Genomic DNA, 17081 nt, shown 5'->3' with positions numbered 1-17081 from the left:
AGCCCGATGCGGGACTCGATCCCGGGACTCCAGGATCATGACCTGAGCCGAAGGCAGTTGCTTAACCAACTGAGCCACCCAGGCGCCCAAACAAAAAAAAATTTTATACTTAATGGAAATTTGATTGAAATAGAAATATCCCAAAAAAAGTTCTTATGATATACCTGTGTTTTGCACAATTCTACTGTTTAGCAATGGGGGTAAATGAAGAGATACATTCCATGGACTGCATTAGAAAATAAACCAACACAGTATCTTGTTCACTGTCGTACCCCTGTATATAGGCACATGGTAGAAGCTCACATGTATTCAGTGAATGAATGTTACAAATATGCTAATTCTGGGCTTGGCACTTACATATACACTCCCTCATTGACCAAACAATTCTATGATGTAGGTATTGATAGCCCTATTCTACAAATGGAAAAACCGAAGCCTTAAATGCTAACTGAAATACAGATGTGACTAACTAAAATAACCTTATATTAAATCTCAACTTTTACTTTCCTTTTTTGTATGGGACTCAATAATCAATAGTGCTACAAAACCCATCTACAAACTTTTATGGCTAGCTTTCTCATAAAGCCTCAGAATATGGTAACATTGCTGATAAACACTCCAAAGCCATCTCTACAAGCACAGCCTTTCTGTTTTCCAGTGAGGGCCCAACAGGAGTCTCCAGGGAGCATACGTTATACAACGTTAGACGTCAGTGCCAACAGAGTGCCTCATGCAAGGACAGCTCTGTCTCCGAGAAGAGGAAGGAGGAGGTCAGTGAGGGGAGAGAGAGAAAGGGAGAGAGAGAGAGAGCACACACAGGAGTGAGAACGGAGAGCAAGAAGAGAAAGAAGGAGAAGAGGGAGGATAAAGGCAGGCCAGAAGTCAGAACACTAGCACTTCTCTCTGCAAGGCACCAGTTAGACCAGTCACCCAGATGTGAAAAAGGGGTCTTGCCTCACCTCAACACTCCAGCCTATGTAATCCACCAACCCAAATTATGTAGACCAAAACAAAACGAAATGAAATGAAACACACTGTATATTCAGAGGCTGTCAACACATTTCTTTATACCAAATACTTCTTAAATCAAGTTTAACTCCTATTGGAAGACTAAATGGACAATGTCTGTTCATTCAAATAATGGTAAATGCATCTTCTTGTACAAGGAAACGATCTTAAAAAATAAATTTGTCAAAACACTGCCAGAAATACTTTTTTTAAAAACCTAAAGTAAAAAAGCCTAGCTATGCTGTTTAAATTATTTTAAATATTTGGTTAGGAAAACAGGAGCTCAACAAAACACAGGTAGGTAGAGTTCTTCTAAACCACAATTCAGATATCTTGAGGTAGGGCTTCCCAGTTTTCAAGGCAGTTATACAATCTTCTCTAATCCTCACATTACAGCCTTATGAAGTAAACAGGAAATATGTCATTATTTTATTTTGAAGATAAAGAGGCCCAAAGAGCTAAGTAATTTCTGAATAAGTTCCAAGCTAGTGAAGAGCAGAATGAAAACTCAAAATTAGGGCTTTAGGCTTTTTGATACATGCTGCTTCTAATTTTCCTCTTTGAAAACAGCAAAAAAGACACTTGTACCCAGGAATTTGTATTTCTCTAAACCATGCTCTAAACTGCCATATAACTACCTAAATAATAGTAAATGCTCTTAGAGGTTTATGGTTTAAGTATGTAAGAAGACTAAATACTTCAAGGATAAATAAGTTCAGGTCGTCCTTAACTTGTGAATGTTATTTATGAAGAGAGAAGGAAGAGGAGGATGGAGGAAAAGCCAGAGGTGGCCAAGCATTCCCTTAGCTAGGATGCTCAGAAAGTATGCACAAGAAACGGAGCCCCTGAACAGCTGAGTTTCTGACGTCTTTAACTCTAACTTTCAAAAGGCCTAGAATTTTATCTGTAGTGTACGATCCTCAGCGTATTTACTTCATGTATTTTGTGTGAAGTCCTTATAGAGCCCCGAATTTCTTAAAAATAGCTCTAGAAATGCTTTAGAAAGTATGACAGCTAGTCCAATTCACTCTTCTAAACAATTCCTTTAAAATTTCCTACCACTTTTAAATCTGCTTAGGGCACATGGGGCATACAGCCATTTCAATTATCTTATTTCAGCTGGCTATGCTAGGGCTTTTTTTAATGAAACAGATTCCCATGCTCTTTCATTTTACCACAGTTTGGCCTAACTCAAGCTTTTCTCTACTGCCTATCCCAGCAGTTTCCAAGGTGCGCACTGAGGACCACAGCCGTTAATCAGTGTTAACGTAAATAGACAAAAATAAAGAAAATCTTAAAATCTTAACAATGTATAAGGAAGCCCCCATCTTGAAGTCACAATGGACATTAGCATATTAAAGGCACTAAGAAATTCTGTACTAAAGAAAGATACTTATTTTTGCTTAGTCCATCTCATCACATTTATTTGATTTGTACCCACTATAACAAGAAAATCTTGAATTATCAAATTGGCTATACTATGTCATTTTCAATGAAACCCAACTCAGTATAAGTCACACAAACGTAAAGCCCAGTATACATTTTATTGATACATATATGATGTCATATTAATCTTATTGAACAGTATTTCTTTGGGGGAAGGGAATTAACATTGCTTACATTGAAAGAATTACTGACTAGCTTATTTTGTCTTTGAAGGAGCTTCCTGGCCAATTAAAAACTCCAATCAAAGAAGATAAGGCCTAGACTGACTACACATTTTTGAATATTGAAATGCAGAGCTAACACCAGTTTAATACCTTTTATCTTTAAATGCTAATTTCTCCAACTGGCTTCTCCAAATTATATCATCCTCTGTTTTATTGAAGAACATCAGCTTCACTTTCCTTAAAAGAAAAAACAACAACAACTCAAAAAGAACTATTTCGATTACATTAAACACACGCATGAAAGGAAAAGTCTAAACGTAAAGTGGCATGAAATGTTTTTTTAGTGCCAATTAGGTAACCAAAAGTATCAAAAACAAAAGAATCAAGTTAGTAAAACAGCTAGGACTGGAGGGCATCAGGTAAGAAATGGTAAATGAGGGAATGAGAATATGTCTATTAAGGTCCACTGAGTATTTAATTAATTTAGAACACCTCATACTAATCTAACAGCCTCACAAAGGACAGTAATTAAAGATAAAATTACATACCTGAGACCGGGTATGTTAGTCAAAGCATAATTCAGTATTTTAACCATTGGTGTGAAGCCTGTTCCAGCTGCCAATAAAAAGAGATCTTCTAATTCTCGGAACTGGGATATTTTAAAATTGCCCTCAGGATTGCTTACGGAAACAAAATCTCCTAAACAATGAAATACAAACTAAATCAGAAAAAAAAAAAAATCAGGGAAACGGAGGTTAAGCTACTTGAATTTAGAACACTGATGAGTAACAGGGTGAATGTATAACTTTCGGACTACAGCTTAGTCTTTAAAATGTATAAGGAGTTTTGGGAATACTCATTAAGCCCCCAAGTATACTCGGATTACATCATTCTAACCAAATTAATAATGAGGCTTTATTATACTCATTTCCCATAATTATTTTCCCAAACCATCTGGAGTCTCTAATTTACAAAGTAGTGACAAGTATTTAAGTATCAGTTATCAGTAAAGAACTGATTGCTAAACTAAATTATAAGCGCCTCAAAAGTAAAGTCCATGTATACCTGCCTTGCACAGTACAAGGTGGAGAATATATAACTCACTACTTTCGTATTGATTCATAGCCAGAGCAATAAAACTAGGAGAGAAAACTGAAATAGCAATGTATTCTACAGTCACGTGTTAGTAAATGTGCTAATGTCACCTCCATCAAATCTTTGAAAAAACCTATGATTAAAACAACAGCTGTTCTGAATTTAATGCCTATAAAAACAAAGACCAGAAACTGTACTTAGAGCACGTGACTTCTCAATCTAGAATAAGAATATTTGCAAAAAATCATTTGCAGTGCATTTGATATAATCACTATGTACCACTCATATAAGAGAACTGCCTTTAGGACATTTCAGAAATTTCCAATGTAATTTTTAAAATAAAAAAAATAAAGTTAAACATTTTAAAAACAATTTCAAATACTTTGATTTATTTTTTTTCAATGCTCATAAATTTTCCTTCTTGTCCATAGCAGGATAGTAAGAATCTTGCAGTAACTGATGAATTAAGTACTGGAAAGGAACAGAAGCTCCCTGTTCTAGTTCAAAAGGACCATAAGATCAGAATGTCTTCACGAAAAAGTAAGCTGGCTGTTTACTGGCGATGCCTCAAAGAATGAGGCTAACTTGAGTATTTTGTCAGCAGTCCAGTCTTTCCAATGTCAGAAAACTGATTAGACTCGGCAAGGGGCCTGATTTTAATCGAGTTCACAAGATATTAAAGTAGGCCTACCAGAACAGCAATTGACTTACAGAAGGCTATCTGCACCTAGCGACCTGAACCTTACATACCCCACCCGAGGCATCTCATTCCCAGTATCAGAACATTTGGAAGGCCAAAATAATCATAAAAGAGTTGCTTGGTGAACATGGAATTGAAACAAAGAAGTGGATAATTTCATAGGGCAGCTCATGTAGGCCGTGATGAGGCTTCACGAGTTATCACTACCAAGCCAGTATGTCACCCTCTAAGTGACACAAGTATTTGCGCTATGTCTAGCTCCCCTGGATGAAGCTGAAAAAACACTGATCTTGTTCTTTGGGCTTTCCTTTTCCATGCTCCAGGCTAATTCTCCACCCTGCTCTGTTCACGCAATCTCTATAAATAGGGTATAATAACATGGGTTCAGTTTCCACATGCTATATTACAATCATGCGTCAGTCTACCACAAGATGATAGTCACCTTCGCTAGATTTGCAGGCATTCCAAGATTCTTTAGGTTCACATTTATATTCAGTACTTTGATTTATGTAATCAAAGAGGACTAATCACATCCATCATGTAAAGACTGGCTTAACTTTCAAAATGCAACAAATTTTATTTCCAAATTTTAGTGATCTACTTCACTGGTACTCGATGTTACTGCTAAAGCTGTGTTAGAAATGGGAAGAGCACTTTTACTGTTAAACAAAAGGCAGTGAAAAGTTGCAGATGCAGAAAATGGAACAGAAACAGGAACAGGGGTCTTGACATCTTAATAGATGTCATTATAGTCTTTTTATTAGTTCTTTCAAAGTACATTTATTGAGACCCTATTATGTGCCAATTGCCATGCTAGGTATGGGAACTACAAAGATAACACAATCTTTGCCCTCAAACTCAAAGTTCTGTAAAGAAGGAATATTACTTATTCCTATCCTAGAGCTATGAACAAAGCGTTAGTTACTGAGGGGTTCAGGAGAAAGGAGGCTTCATAAAGGACATGATATTTTGTTTCGGTCTTTAAAAAAAAAGGCTACCTGACAGGTAGAGAAAGGGGTGACAGGCATCCTATATGAGGCACCTGCATGTACCTATGAATGAGGATGATAAACTTGTGGAACTCTGAGTAGTATTCACACAAGTAGTTACATGGAGAGATGAAGCTGGAGAGATCAGGAAAATCTGTGCTGAGACATAATGACATGTAGAGGACTTAATCAGTTAAGTAATGGACACCCATCAGAAGTTTCAAAGCTGCAGAACAACCTGATTAAATCTATCCTCAGGGTACTTTGGAAATGCAGATAAACAGAAAGAGAAAGACACAGTTAGAGGCAACTGAGAGAGACAGAGGTCATGAGAGAAATGATGAAGTCTTGATCTGAGAGGGTGGCAGAAGGGATAGAAAAGAATGAGTAAAAAGTGACTAGAACTTAGTGGCAGACAGGACTGGGAAGGCAAAAATGGAGTCAAGAATGACTCAAGCCTGCAGACTGGGTCCAGGACGAACAGTGATGCTGTAAATAATAAAAATGAGGAATGTGGGAGTAAGGATAGGTTGGTGGGACAAAGAGAACATGACTTCAGTTGTAGACATGTTGAATTTCATTATTTCATGGACTCCCACATGTAGATAACTAGAAGACAGTGTATGTAACATGTAATCCAATCTAGAACACAAATGAGGTTAAAAAAAGAATACTAACCAATATGAAGATGATCAAGCTCTGGTGTGAAGAGTCCAGCAGGATAGATTTTGATCAAAAAGTAGATGTATTTATTGTTGAGAAGAACTGGTTCCTTGAACTCTGAGAGTAAGAAATCAGATACAGGTGTATATGGCTTCACAATTTCAGTACCTAGAAAAAGTCATGACAAAGAAATTCAATTCTAAAAATCTCCAAAGCTCTGAATAATGATCAAACATACTAATTTTATGATGCTATCAGTACATATTTAAAACTGTACATCTAATGTATATACAATTCTAAGTATATTTTCTATATATAGTATGTGTGTGTGTAAATGTATCCCAAGCCTATGCATGCCGAAATAATTTACACAAATCAATACTTTACACATCATATAAACAATGTATTTTTATTAAGTGTGGCATAAGATGATAGGGATTTATGGTAATAAACTTAGACAACCATCTGTTCTATCAGGATATAAACTTTGTAATGGGCTACAAAAAAAAGGCATCAAAAGTTTACACAGAGATATAAGAAAGTACTTACATAATAATTTTAATTATGTACCAAATTTTTAACAATGGGTACTGATGGCCACGGGGATCATTTGGGTTGAGAAAGGGAAGATTTCACTTTACTTTATATATTTTGAATTGTTTTAATGTTTTGAAATATGTTACTTTGGCAACTGAAGGAAAAAATATTAATCCAACTAGCTCTAAGAATATAATATTAAAAAAACAGGATAAATTTAATAAGAATTCATGTTATATTTTTAGCTAGCCAAATTCCATAGAAAGAGGAGTCATCACAATTGAAAAGACCAACATCTTCTACGTGGCTCCTTGACATATACAGAATTAATCTACCTGTAAATTCTAATCCATTGACAGTAACTGCGCTGGGGAGCCTACCAGCTATTGAATGACACCTGGCACTGGTGACGATGAAGGGAGGAACTTCCTCGAGCTGTGGTGGTATGTTGTACCGACCAAGTCCTAACTGGCAGTTGGCTAGACTGACTGCGGGAAACACTGAGAACTTATGTGAGAATGTGGCCTTCAGCAGCTTTGAAAGGCCAAGAAAATGTTAGACGTGGCTAAGAAGAGCATTTAAAACAAGTACATAAGGTAACTTCAGGATGAAAACGAGGGGAAAAATTCCCAGTAAGGAGTATCTTTATAGAGCTGCTTATCCCGGTGGCAGATGGAAGGAAATCATTTATAATCATCCACTCCTTTTGAATTTTATAAATTCAACTCCATAAATGACACAAGCAGACGTGGTTATTAAGAGATACCGGCATATGTTTCTAGTCGTTTCCCCTTACAGGACTACTTGAGCACTCCCTCACCTCTTCCCTTGAGGGTTCTGTGAGGAGTACCTTTCAGTGCTGGTGGAACTCTCTCTCCCCGACTAGTGGCAGGGTCTTTGCCCCCACACGCTATGGTGTGGCTATGGCTCCAACATGTTGGAACGCTGCATCTACAAACCTAGAACTGGGCTATCACTCACTCAGCTGCCAGAAACATGTATTAAGAACCTAAACGGGTACTTCCTAAAAGATTAGTACGGATTTGGAACTGCTTTTATATAAAGAAAATGTTTCCCCAAAGCCTCTATTACCTTACCTGTAATAGTTAGCTTGAGGTAAACATGTTGCCCAACTGGCACCTGAAGATGAGTGCTTGCTGGTAGCATCAGGCAGAAAAGCTTCGTATCATGAGTAACGCCTTCCTTGGAAATTAACTGGCACTTTCTGTAGTACAAACCTAGAAAGCGATTCATTTTCTCTTATCGATGAGTAAATTAAATAAGAAGTAACACCAGACCCACTAAGTGAAAGCGCAGATTCAGCTTCAACGCTTTCGCAAGCTTGAAATTCACTAAAATGCCTACGCACTTTAAAAATTCATCAGTAGTCTGGGGCGCCTGGGTGGCTCAGTTGGTTAAGCGACTGCCTTCGGCGCAGGTCATGATCCTGGAGTCCCAGGATCGAGTCCCGCATCGGGCTCCCTGCTCAGCAGGGAGTCTGCTTCTCCCTCTGACCCTCCTCCCTCTCATGTTCTCTGTCTCTCATTCTCTCTCTCGCAAATAAATAAAAAATCTTAAAAAAAAAAAAAATTCATCAGTAGTCTGAAAATCTTACAGTTGGAATTTCATTTTATTTCCTGAGATACCTATTTTCTAAAACCTGCCAGTACTTCTGTAGGTTGAAAAACAAACTATTAAGTGAGTCTTACTTCCTCATATCTAATTATAGCATAGTAAAAGCATTACATTTTAAGAAGTTAAAACCTAATTTATTTCTTCATAAATTCACTTTTTAAATAATTTCATCTTTTAAGCCAATTACTCACAGCTATATAACTACATTACAGATGTGAAAAATATTTGATAATCAAGAAATCTACATTCTAAAGTCTTTTCTTACAGCGTGGTCTTAAAATTCAAGTATTTAAGGTTTAACAATATTAGTACTATGAAATAATTTTGATAAACATAGGAAAAATAAACACTCTATTTCTCTATGTTGTGTATAAATTATAGAACATTTTAACTGTCAAGAAATGATTAAAACAAAAAAAATAAAATTTTATGTTTAAGGGTGTAAGTTTTCATTACCTGGAAAATTAATTTAAATGAAAAATGAAAATTCCCAGTTTGTGCTACTAATATACAAATAAATAAAAAGGAACAAACTGTTTCCATAAGTACTGAAAATATTTAAAATTAATATCCCAAGCTCAGGAAATATATATTATTTGTATACAGAGCAAGTGAATACTATTTAAGTTAGAAGAACTTGTTACAGAAATTCTGAAGGCATTAATATTTTCACTTACAAAACTCTTGTGGACATAAACAGCATGCCAGACTAGACTAATGATACTGGTTTGTTTTGTTATTTCCTGTCTTACAAAACAGCATTTACAGAGATGGAAAGGAATCAACTCTGATAATGTATTTCTTAACCTAATTATTCTCACTTTTTTTTTTAACCTAAAAATATTTAAGTAAGTACAGATTTACTACAGATTATAGGAAAAGTGAAGGCCCAACACTTAATAATCAATGGTTTATGGAAAATTAAAATTCACTTATAATCCTAAGAAATCATTTTGGGCATGGTTTCATCCAACTTCTCTTCTTCCCTTGTCCCTTCGGGCCCTAAAGACCCTGGTCACTAAATCTTTCCACCTGCCCCCCTGGTAGCTCAGGACACACATAAATTTAGAGTGCAGCATAACACACCAAAACCAAGGGGCATTACTGAAGTCACCTCATTCTAGTGCCAAGGCATAGCTCAGACCGGATTACAGCTAAAGGAATCACTGTAAAGTTATCCTAGAACACCTAATCCAGTATTAGACTGACAAAGGATCAATGGACATAGGCTCATCTAGAAGGAGAAATGAAGGTTCAAATGATTTCCTTGTCCCTTCCTTTCTGGGACCCAGAGTGAGAACACAATCAGAGACCCACATACTATATGTCTAAACATGTAAAAGTTATAAATCAGATGAATAACAGTTAAATAAAATATGTTCTTTGCTGTACCTTGAAATATACCTTCAAAATGTCCTAGAAGGTTAGGTTCAAATTCAGGATTCTTGAACTCCTCAGAGTTCTATGCAGGAAGATGGCAGAGGGATGAGAGCCCCCCCGCCACCCCCTTCTTCTCTCACCTCAGGCTCTGCCTGATACTGAGTGGAGCTTTATGCAGGTGTGGACACACCAGCCCATATGTTTAAGTTCATCCTCTTGCTTTCCTCATAAACAGCCTTGGCCACTCCTTGAATGCAAGTGAAGTTGGGGCCATTTGAGCAGGAATTCTGGGTTCCAGATACCTAGCGTGCAGTTGTTGAAGGAAAGAGGGTGAACTGAGGTGGACATTTCTTGGCCTTGCATACTTCTCATCCTGTGGGAGGGGCGTGACCAGAAGAGAGGAGGAGTTCTCTAAGTCTGGAGTCCAGGGCAGGGTCTGAGGGTCTTTAGTGCTCTCTTACAATGACATTGAATGCATGCCCTTCTGAAACCGTTACTGCTGGCTGAAAAGGTTCATGTTCTGACTTGACAATTTCAACTCTAGCATTTGCCAGAAAGGACTTGCTGCAGGAGGTATGCATCTCCTCAATTATATTTCAAACACAATGAAAGCCCGGGTTACAGTAATTTACGGACACTTCTTTTTAAGTTCATAGAGTATTCTTGCTATTTAACACCCAAAAGATAATTTCAACATCTTGCCTATAAGTCTGCCATAATTTCAAAGAACATCCAGGTTCTAAAAGTTGAGGAAACACTAAAGACAGTTTTCATCTTTTAATTACACCAAGGAGAGAGACGGCACAGACAGATGGCCGTGAAATATATGAGGAGAAAAGACCGGAAGGAGACAAGCTGGCTACTTCAGGCTGCACGGTGCCATTATTTAAGTGTCAGGTTTTTGGCTTTGTAAGCATAAATAATTATACAAGAAAATGAGAAACTGAAATAAATATAAGATGGTGAAAGAGAAGCATAAGACAGAAAAATTTCTGTCCCAAACACCTAACTTCTCTTAATAACATACATATGATATTACTCAGGGTAATACTGAAATACTAAGGATAATATGATTAATTTGGGCATACTCTTTTCTTCTGGCTGAAAAGAAACTGTATTTTTCCTTCTAAAGAACAGAATTTCACAAGGCTCAAGTCTAGACTAAGCCTTCAGTGGGAGAGAGAACACAAAGAGAACCCTGGTTACGAGTCCACACTGCCTTCCATCTGGTCTTCAACTCCTACTTGAACTTAGTACACTTTTAAAGCACCTATCCACTCTTACTTTCCCTACTGGAAACAGAGGCTTAGAGAAGTTAAATAGCTTGTGCAAGGTCACAGAGCAGCTCGAGAAGATGTGGGAAGAGGCAAGATGGGATTAGAGTTTCTTGTTCCAGTTCATCGGCTTTGTTCAAAAAGTGAGAAGCCACTGTTCTAGACTAGCTTATGGTTTGGTGTCTTCCTCCCTGTTCTAACCATGTCAGTTCAAGCACAAATACTTATAGATTATCCCTCCATCCTTTACAACTTCCTACTAACTATTTAATGTACAGATTAAGGAATCAGTTCAGCAAGTCAAGATTCATCCCAGGTGTATCTCTTCTTGAATATTCTCATTCTCTACTATTCTCATCAACCACACTTTTTCTTAGCACTCATTACTACTTTTGATCACCTAAATGTCATTTACTTACCTCCTAATTTGCAATCTACCTTTACTCATTTATTCCTCCAAGATCTTCCTGAACCAATGTAGGGCAACCAATTAGTGGGACCACACACTTAAAAATGCAGTCCATGGAAAAGAAACAACCCCAAACATACTAACATCTATAATAGTTAAAAACATATTTATGTACATACCTAGATATATCCACACAGAAAAAAACACAACCTACAGCCATTCAATACAATAGACATTCCACTCAGAATCTGTCATAGTTCATATAGCAGGGGCCAGGATGATTTAGCCTTGCTAGCTATTTCTACCAAGACAGTGATCTTTTTTTTTTTTTTTTAAAGATTTTATTTATTCATGAGAGAGAGAGAGAGAGGCAGAGGGAGAAGCAGGCTCCCAAGGAGCAGGGAGCCCGATGCGGGACTCGATCCCAGGACGCTGGGATCATGACCTGAGCCGAAGGCAGACGCTTAACCATCTGAGCCACCCAGGCGCCCAAGACAGTGATCTTGATGAGCAATGAACCTGACTGCAGGGATGATATCCAGAACACTTGAGTATAAACTATTTTCAAGCACTGTACAAATGTTTAACATTTTGACTACTGATAAAATAATTCAAACTTATGAAGTTATTAGAATATCTTCCTATACTGAAGATACAACAAAGTTGGAATATTACTCTTAAAAGAATTACATAACTGCACTTATTTTGTTGTTTTTAAAAAATTATTGAGGCTTTTCACTAATTTTGATAAAGCTTCCCTTAATCTCTAGTAGTTTAAATATCCTCACTCAAACCACTCTGTATATATGAATAAGAACACACAGGCTGCCTGGGTGGTTCAGTCAGTTAAGCATCTGACTCTTGATTTTGGCTCAGATCATGATCTCAGGGTCGTGAGATCAAGCCCCATGTTGGGCTGTGCTGGGTGTGAAGTCTGCTCAAGATTCTTTCTTAAAAAAAAAAAAAAAAAGAATACATCCACAACTTGTCTTCAAACACTAAGGATGATAAATAACTGTGGATACATGTCTATTCATATATTAGAATAAAACACAATGAAAGAGAATGCTCAAAGACTGAGAATTCTCATACATAATTGTTAAATTAGTATTATCAAATCAACAGTAAAGCACAGATTCCTTTTTGTTTTAGCTATTGTTAAAAATATTCCTAAAGTTATAAAGATGTTTTACTACCTCAGACTGATGGGAACTGAATCTTCCAAGGTGAGGATTTTGTGGAGTTAAACATAGGAGAAAGGCAGCTCTTTCTCCAAGACTAGATTCAATGGAGTCTTAGACCAACACACCATTTAGCAAGACTGTCACTAAATTTGAACACCTCTATACCTATCACCTTTCCTCTCTTGTTCTGTAACTAATAATGCAGCCAACACTGTATATTCAAGTGCCTGAACCACCTGAATTCTAAGGTTTTAAACTTCTTCCATTTTATCTTTTAATTCAGTAAATAATTTCTTTCTCAGTTAGAGTCTGCCCCATCTACTCTGTGTTTCTTCAGATTTCACATTTGGGCCATTCTAACAGAGACGAAAAAAGACAGCTAGAATGCCAAAGCATTGTATGGTTACTGAGTATGCAACAACTTCACGTGTGCTAGGCAGAGGAGAGAACTGAAGAGAACAAAGCACAGGGAAGTTTTTCTTTGCTACTTGCAGTACTTCTTCATTTCTAGTAATTTTGAATGCTTATTTTAGGCAGCAAAGAAACATGGATGGATAGGCAAAGATTGGGGAGAGGTGTGGGCTGGCTCTTCTTACACCTGCAAGATGGTCTAGTCCATGGTGAGCAAGCAGCTTGCCTGCAGAATCATGGGCCCTACAGAAAGGCTCAATTAAAGGATTGCTTAGAGTGTGTCCACAAGCACATTTACGAGTACAGACAGTACACCTCAGGTGTGTGTGTGTGTGTGTGTGTGTGTGTGGTATCTGCATTTAAGAAGCCATTATGAAAGTATAGGTCAAACCGTGCAAAACTGTCAGCTTCCTAGGTTAAAAATAGTAAAATATCAACAATTTCACATAGTTCAACTTAGATTAAAAAGAGTAAAGTTACAGATTCAATACATATATTTAGGATAAAGGTTTGTAAGTGGCTGCTGACATCAAAATTGTGACAAAATTTTTTAAACTCTTCTTTACAATTTTGTATCCTGATGTTCATTTACTGAGGTGTTTGTTGGCAAATCTATAAAACTAACTCTGTCTCATGATCAAAGGCCCCACAGTAAAGGCAACTGCAATTAAAATAAAATTTTAGGTTGGCTACAGAAAGAGTAACCCAATTACCTATCAGTTGCTGACCCTTAATAGACAAACAAGGTCCTCAGCCATCACACACACACACACATACACACACACTATTCACTCATAATCGTCACCTCTGGGGGAGAAAATGGGAAGCATCCAACTTAAAAATGGTAGTCTAGTTCCACTGATACTATTACATTTGGATTAAAGGTTAAAATGAAGTAGTTTCTCTTCTCTAATTATGTTCTTTGCTTTATTTTAATCTTTTGTGTAAGTAAATTCTAGATTTGCCATGAGAAGGTATCACATTAAAAGTTTTAGATTTACATGCTTATTTTCAAACAAACTTCATTTAGCTAAGAAATTTTAATAAGAGTAAATCAGCATGCTAGTATTGTAAGAGTCAATAATTTTAACATACTGAAAACCCAGGACCATGTGATGGACTGTAAACATTTGACATTACTGACAGCAACTTAATTGTAATAATTTGATGATATAAGTATTCAGCTTTGTTAGTGACTAATTGACAATTTCTGTCATGATTTAAGGAGTAGAAAGAACAAAGAAGAAATTATCTTTGCTAATTCAGTCACATAAGTAAACACATCCCCTAAACTCTGAGTCATTTTCCAAAGTGGAAAACCCAATTCAATGAAAAATACCTGCATTGCTTCAATTTCAGACAAGAAAGCTAAAACTAACTGTGGTGGTTCATGACTCAAGCAGAAATTTATGGCAGAGACAAAAGAGTTCAGGGAAAGCCTTGGGAAATTACTGAGAAAACCTGAGTGATGCTCATTTTAACAATTTCCAAATGGAAGTCACCCTTTATTCTTAGTATCATTTATTTCTTGGACTTGGCTTTTATCTGGTTTGCTATGATTTTTCAATCACTAGATAGACAATATCAGGGCAAGAGATTTCACTTTAATAATATCTCTTTTCATTCTTACTGTCTTTTATCTGTTTTCTTCTGATCTGCTGGATCACACTATTATTCCTCTATGTTCTCTCTCCCTTCCTAATACCGCAAAATTCAGACCTCTGCTCCCATAAAAGAATTCTATTTGGGCCTTTCCCCACTTGTGGCTTACATTTTTCTTTCCCTACAACCTGCAAAATGCTGGCACAATAAGTACCTAGTAACAATTTGAAGCTCTTCCTGGAAAACCCTTCATAGTTTCTTGTTATTTGTTTGAAAGTTATTTTCACAACATTGCTTGAAATTCACCTCTTTCAGGGAATCACTCACAATAAAACTCATCCACATCTGTTTGCTTGGGGTTACCTTGGAATATGCTCAGTCTGTACTACAGAACTTGCTCTTGTTAGTCTGTCGCTTTATAAAAAAGTATTCTTCAATCTCATGTCAGTGTATGTTCTTTCATTTGGGAAAGTAATTAACACAGTGCCTAAAACAGCTTTCTACTCACAATGTCTACCCAAAATAATGCTACCTGATAACTTTTCTGAAATTAAATATTATCCACAAATATAACTTTGTAATTTTTAAAATATTTATAATAATTTTAAATATTTAAAGATGCTAAAGTGAATACATGCAGTTAATTCCTTCTAACTCCCCTAAAATAATAGCAAAGGGGGGTGTGTGTATGTGTGTTTGGTTGTTTTTTAAGGCATAAGCCTGCAAGCACCGAAAGAATAGAAATAAGAAAAAGCAACAAAAACTTTAGGAGCTGACAAGGCAAAGAAATGACTGAACTGACTCAGCAGACTCAATAATGCTGATCTTAAATTAGAAGTAAAGAAAACCAAGATTTGACTCACTTGTAACAAAAAATCCCTGAAGGCTCAGAAATTGGCAGGACGAGTTGTATCTGGGATCAGAGTGAAGGTGTAGCTGAACAACCACTTTCTGGGTGAAAGTTCATTTAAGAAATCTAGATGCTCCTACCCCTCACCTTTTCTGAAGTCTTCCCTTACTTAGCATAGCCACATAACTGACCCTCTCCTATTCCGGGAAAACATTAGAAGTGTACTCTCTAGAGTGGGTAAAACAAAGGGTCTCTGGATTGGGTATATGTTATAGGCTGAACTGTGTTCCCCTCAATTTTCCTATGTTGAAGCTGTAACCCCCAGTACCTCACAATGTGACTACTTGGAGACAGGTTCTTTTAAAAGGTGAAAATAAGGTCATTAGTGGGAGTGATCCCTAATCCAATATGATTGATATCTTTATAAAAAGAGGCAATCAGGGGCACAGACACACAGAGGGAAGATAATGTGAAGATGGCCACCTACAAGCCAAGGACAGAAGCATCAGAAGGAACTAACTTTGCCAACACCTTGATCTTGGACTTCTGGCCTCTAGATTGAGAAAATAAATTTCTGTTATCAGGCCACCCAGTCTGGTACTTTGTTATGGCAGCCTTAGCAACTAATACAGTATGCTGTATTGGACTTCTGAAATTCTGGGTGCAAAGTAGGAGACTGTCCACCCTCAAGACTCTGACAAAATACTGGCATTGAACTCGGGAACAAGGAAACAATCCACCCATATAGTTAACATTACTGTCAATAAGTCACACCCACATGCACATTTCTGAGCAGTTTTTAGAGTTCTACCCCCAGAAATATGAGCAGATAGTCAAGGATGAGCAGAACTTCAAAGAAAGCATCTAACATGAAAGATAGACTAAAACAAACAAACAAACTTTGGGGACACAGGTTACACAGGGAGAGGGAAACACAAAAGCTCTATCAGTAATTAAAAGAGAGGCTATTAAGAATAGGATGCTAGGGGCACCTGGGTGGTTCAGTTGGTTAAGCATCCAACTTTTGATTTCACCTCAGGTCATGATCTCAGGGTTGTGAGATGGAGACCTGTGTGAGGCTTCATGCTGGGCATGGCGCCTACTTAAGATTCTTTCTCTCCCTCTGCCCCTGCCTGCCCCTCTCTCCCTCTCTTAAGAAAAAAAAAAAAAAAAGAATAGGATGATAAAACAAAGGAACAGAAATCAAGAGTTCTTAGGAGTTAAAAATATGAGAGTAGAAATGAGTAACTCAGTAGAAGAGCTGAAAGACACAGCTAAAGAAATCACTCAAAAATAGAAAAGGGCAAAATTGAAAATAAGAGAGAAAAAATGAACTATTTAGAAGTTTAAAAGGTTTAAAATAAGAATACTTCTAGACAGCAAAAACAGACTATGAAGAGAAGGAAAATCAGTATTTCTCAGAACTGAAGGTCATAAGTTTCCATAATGAAAAGACAGCACAAAGGAGAAAGAGCCAACATGAAAAATGAAAACAGACCTAAATTAAGGCATATCAAATTGTGAAATTTCAAAGAGCAAGTCCTGCCAATTTCCAAAAAGATAGTGTACATTTACTATGTGAAAATTCATTGGGTAGAACACTTATAATATTCATCCCTTTCTATAAATGTTACACTAACATTAAAAACCTAAAAAAATAAAGGAAAAAGGGAAATGAATGAAGAAATGAAATGAAGAAGGAAATGGATTACATCCTTTAGAAATAAACTGAGA

At 36.9% G+C, this 17081-nt stretch overlaps 1 protein-coding gene across 5 annotated transcripts in view; it reads right to left on the bottom strand.

The window, feature by feature from the left end:
• CYB5R4 (cytochrome b5 reductase 4) overlaps positions 1 to 17081 on the bottom strand; it is an 84620-nt gene that overhangs the window by 11190 nt on the left and 56349 nt on the right. For 4 of the 5 annotated variants that reach the window (XM_006733798.3, XM_081828600.1, XM_031028675.2 and 1 more), the window contains 4 exons: positions 7700 to 7840; positions 6081 to 6233; positions 3167 to 3317; positions 2769 to 2855 (listed from right to left, as the gene is read on the bottom strand). In XM_006733798.3, the coding sequence (XP_006733861.1) occupies positions 2769 to 2855; positions 3167 to 3317; positions 6081 to 6233; positions 7700 to 7840 (532 nt within the window). The remainder of the gene's footprint in view (positions 1 to 2768; positions 2856 to 3166; positions 3318 to 6080; positions 6234 to 7699; positions 7841 to 17081) is intronic. The other variant, XM_031028673.2, reaches the window with a different exon arrangement.

The sequence above is a fragment of the Leptonychotes weddellii genome, chromosome 8 (genome assembly GCF_054177405.1).
Source record: "Leptonychotes weddellii isolate Sample4059 chromosome 8, ASM5417740v2, whole genome shotgun sequence".
Lineage (NCBI taxonomy): Eukaryota > Metazoa > Chordata > Mammalia > Carnivora > Phocidae > Leptonychotes > Leptonychotes weddellii.
This window is presented reverse-complemented; position numbering and strand designations above follow the sequence as displayed.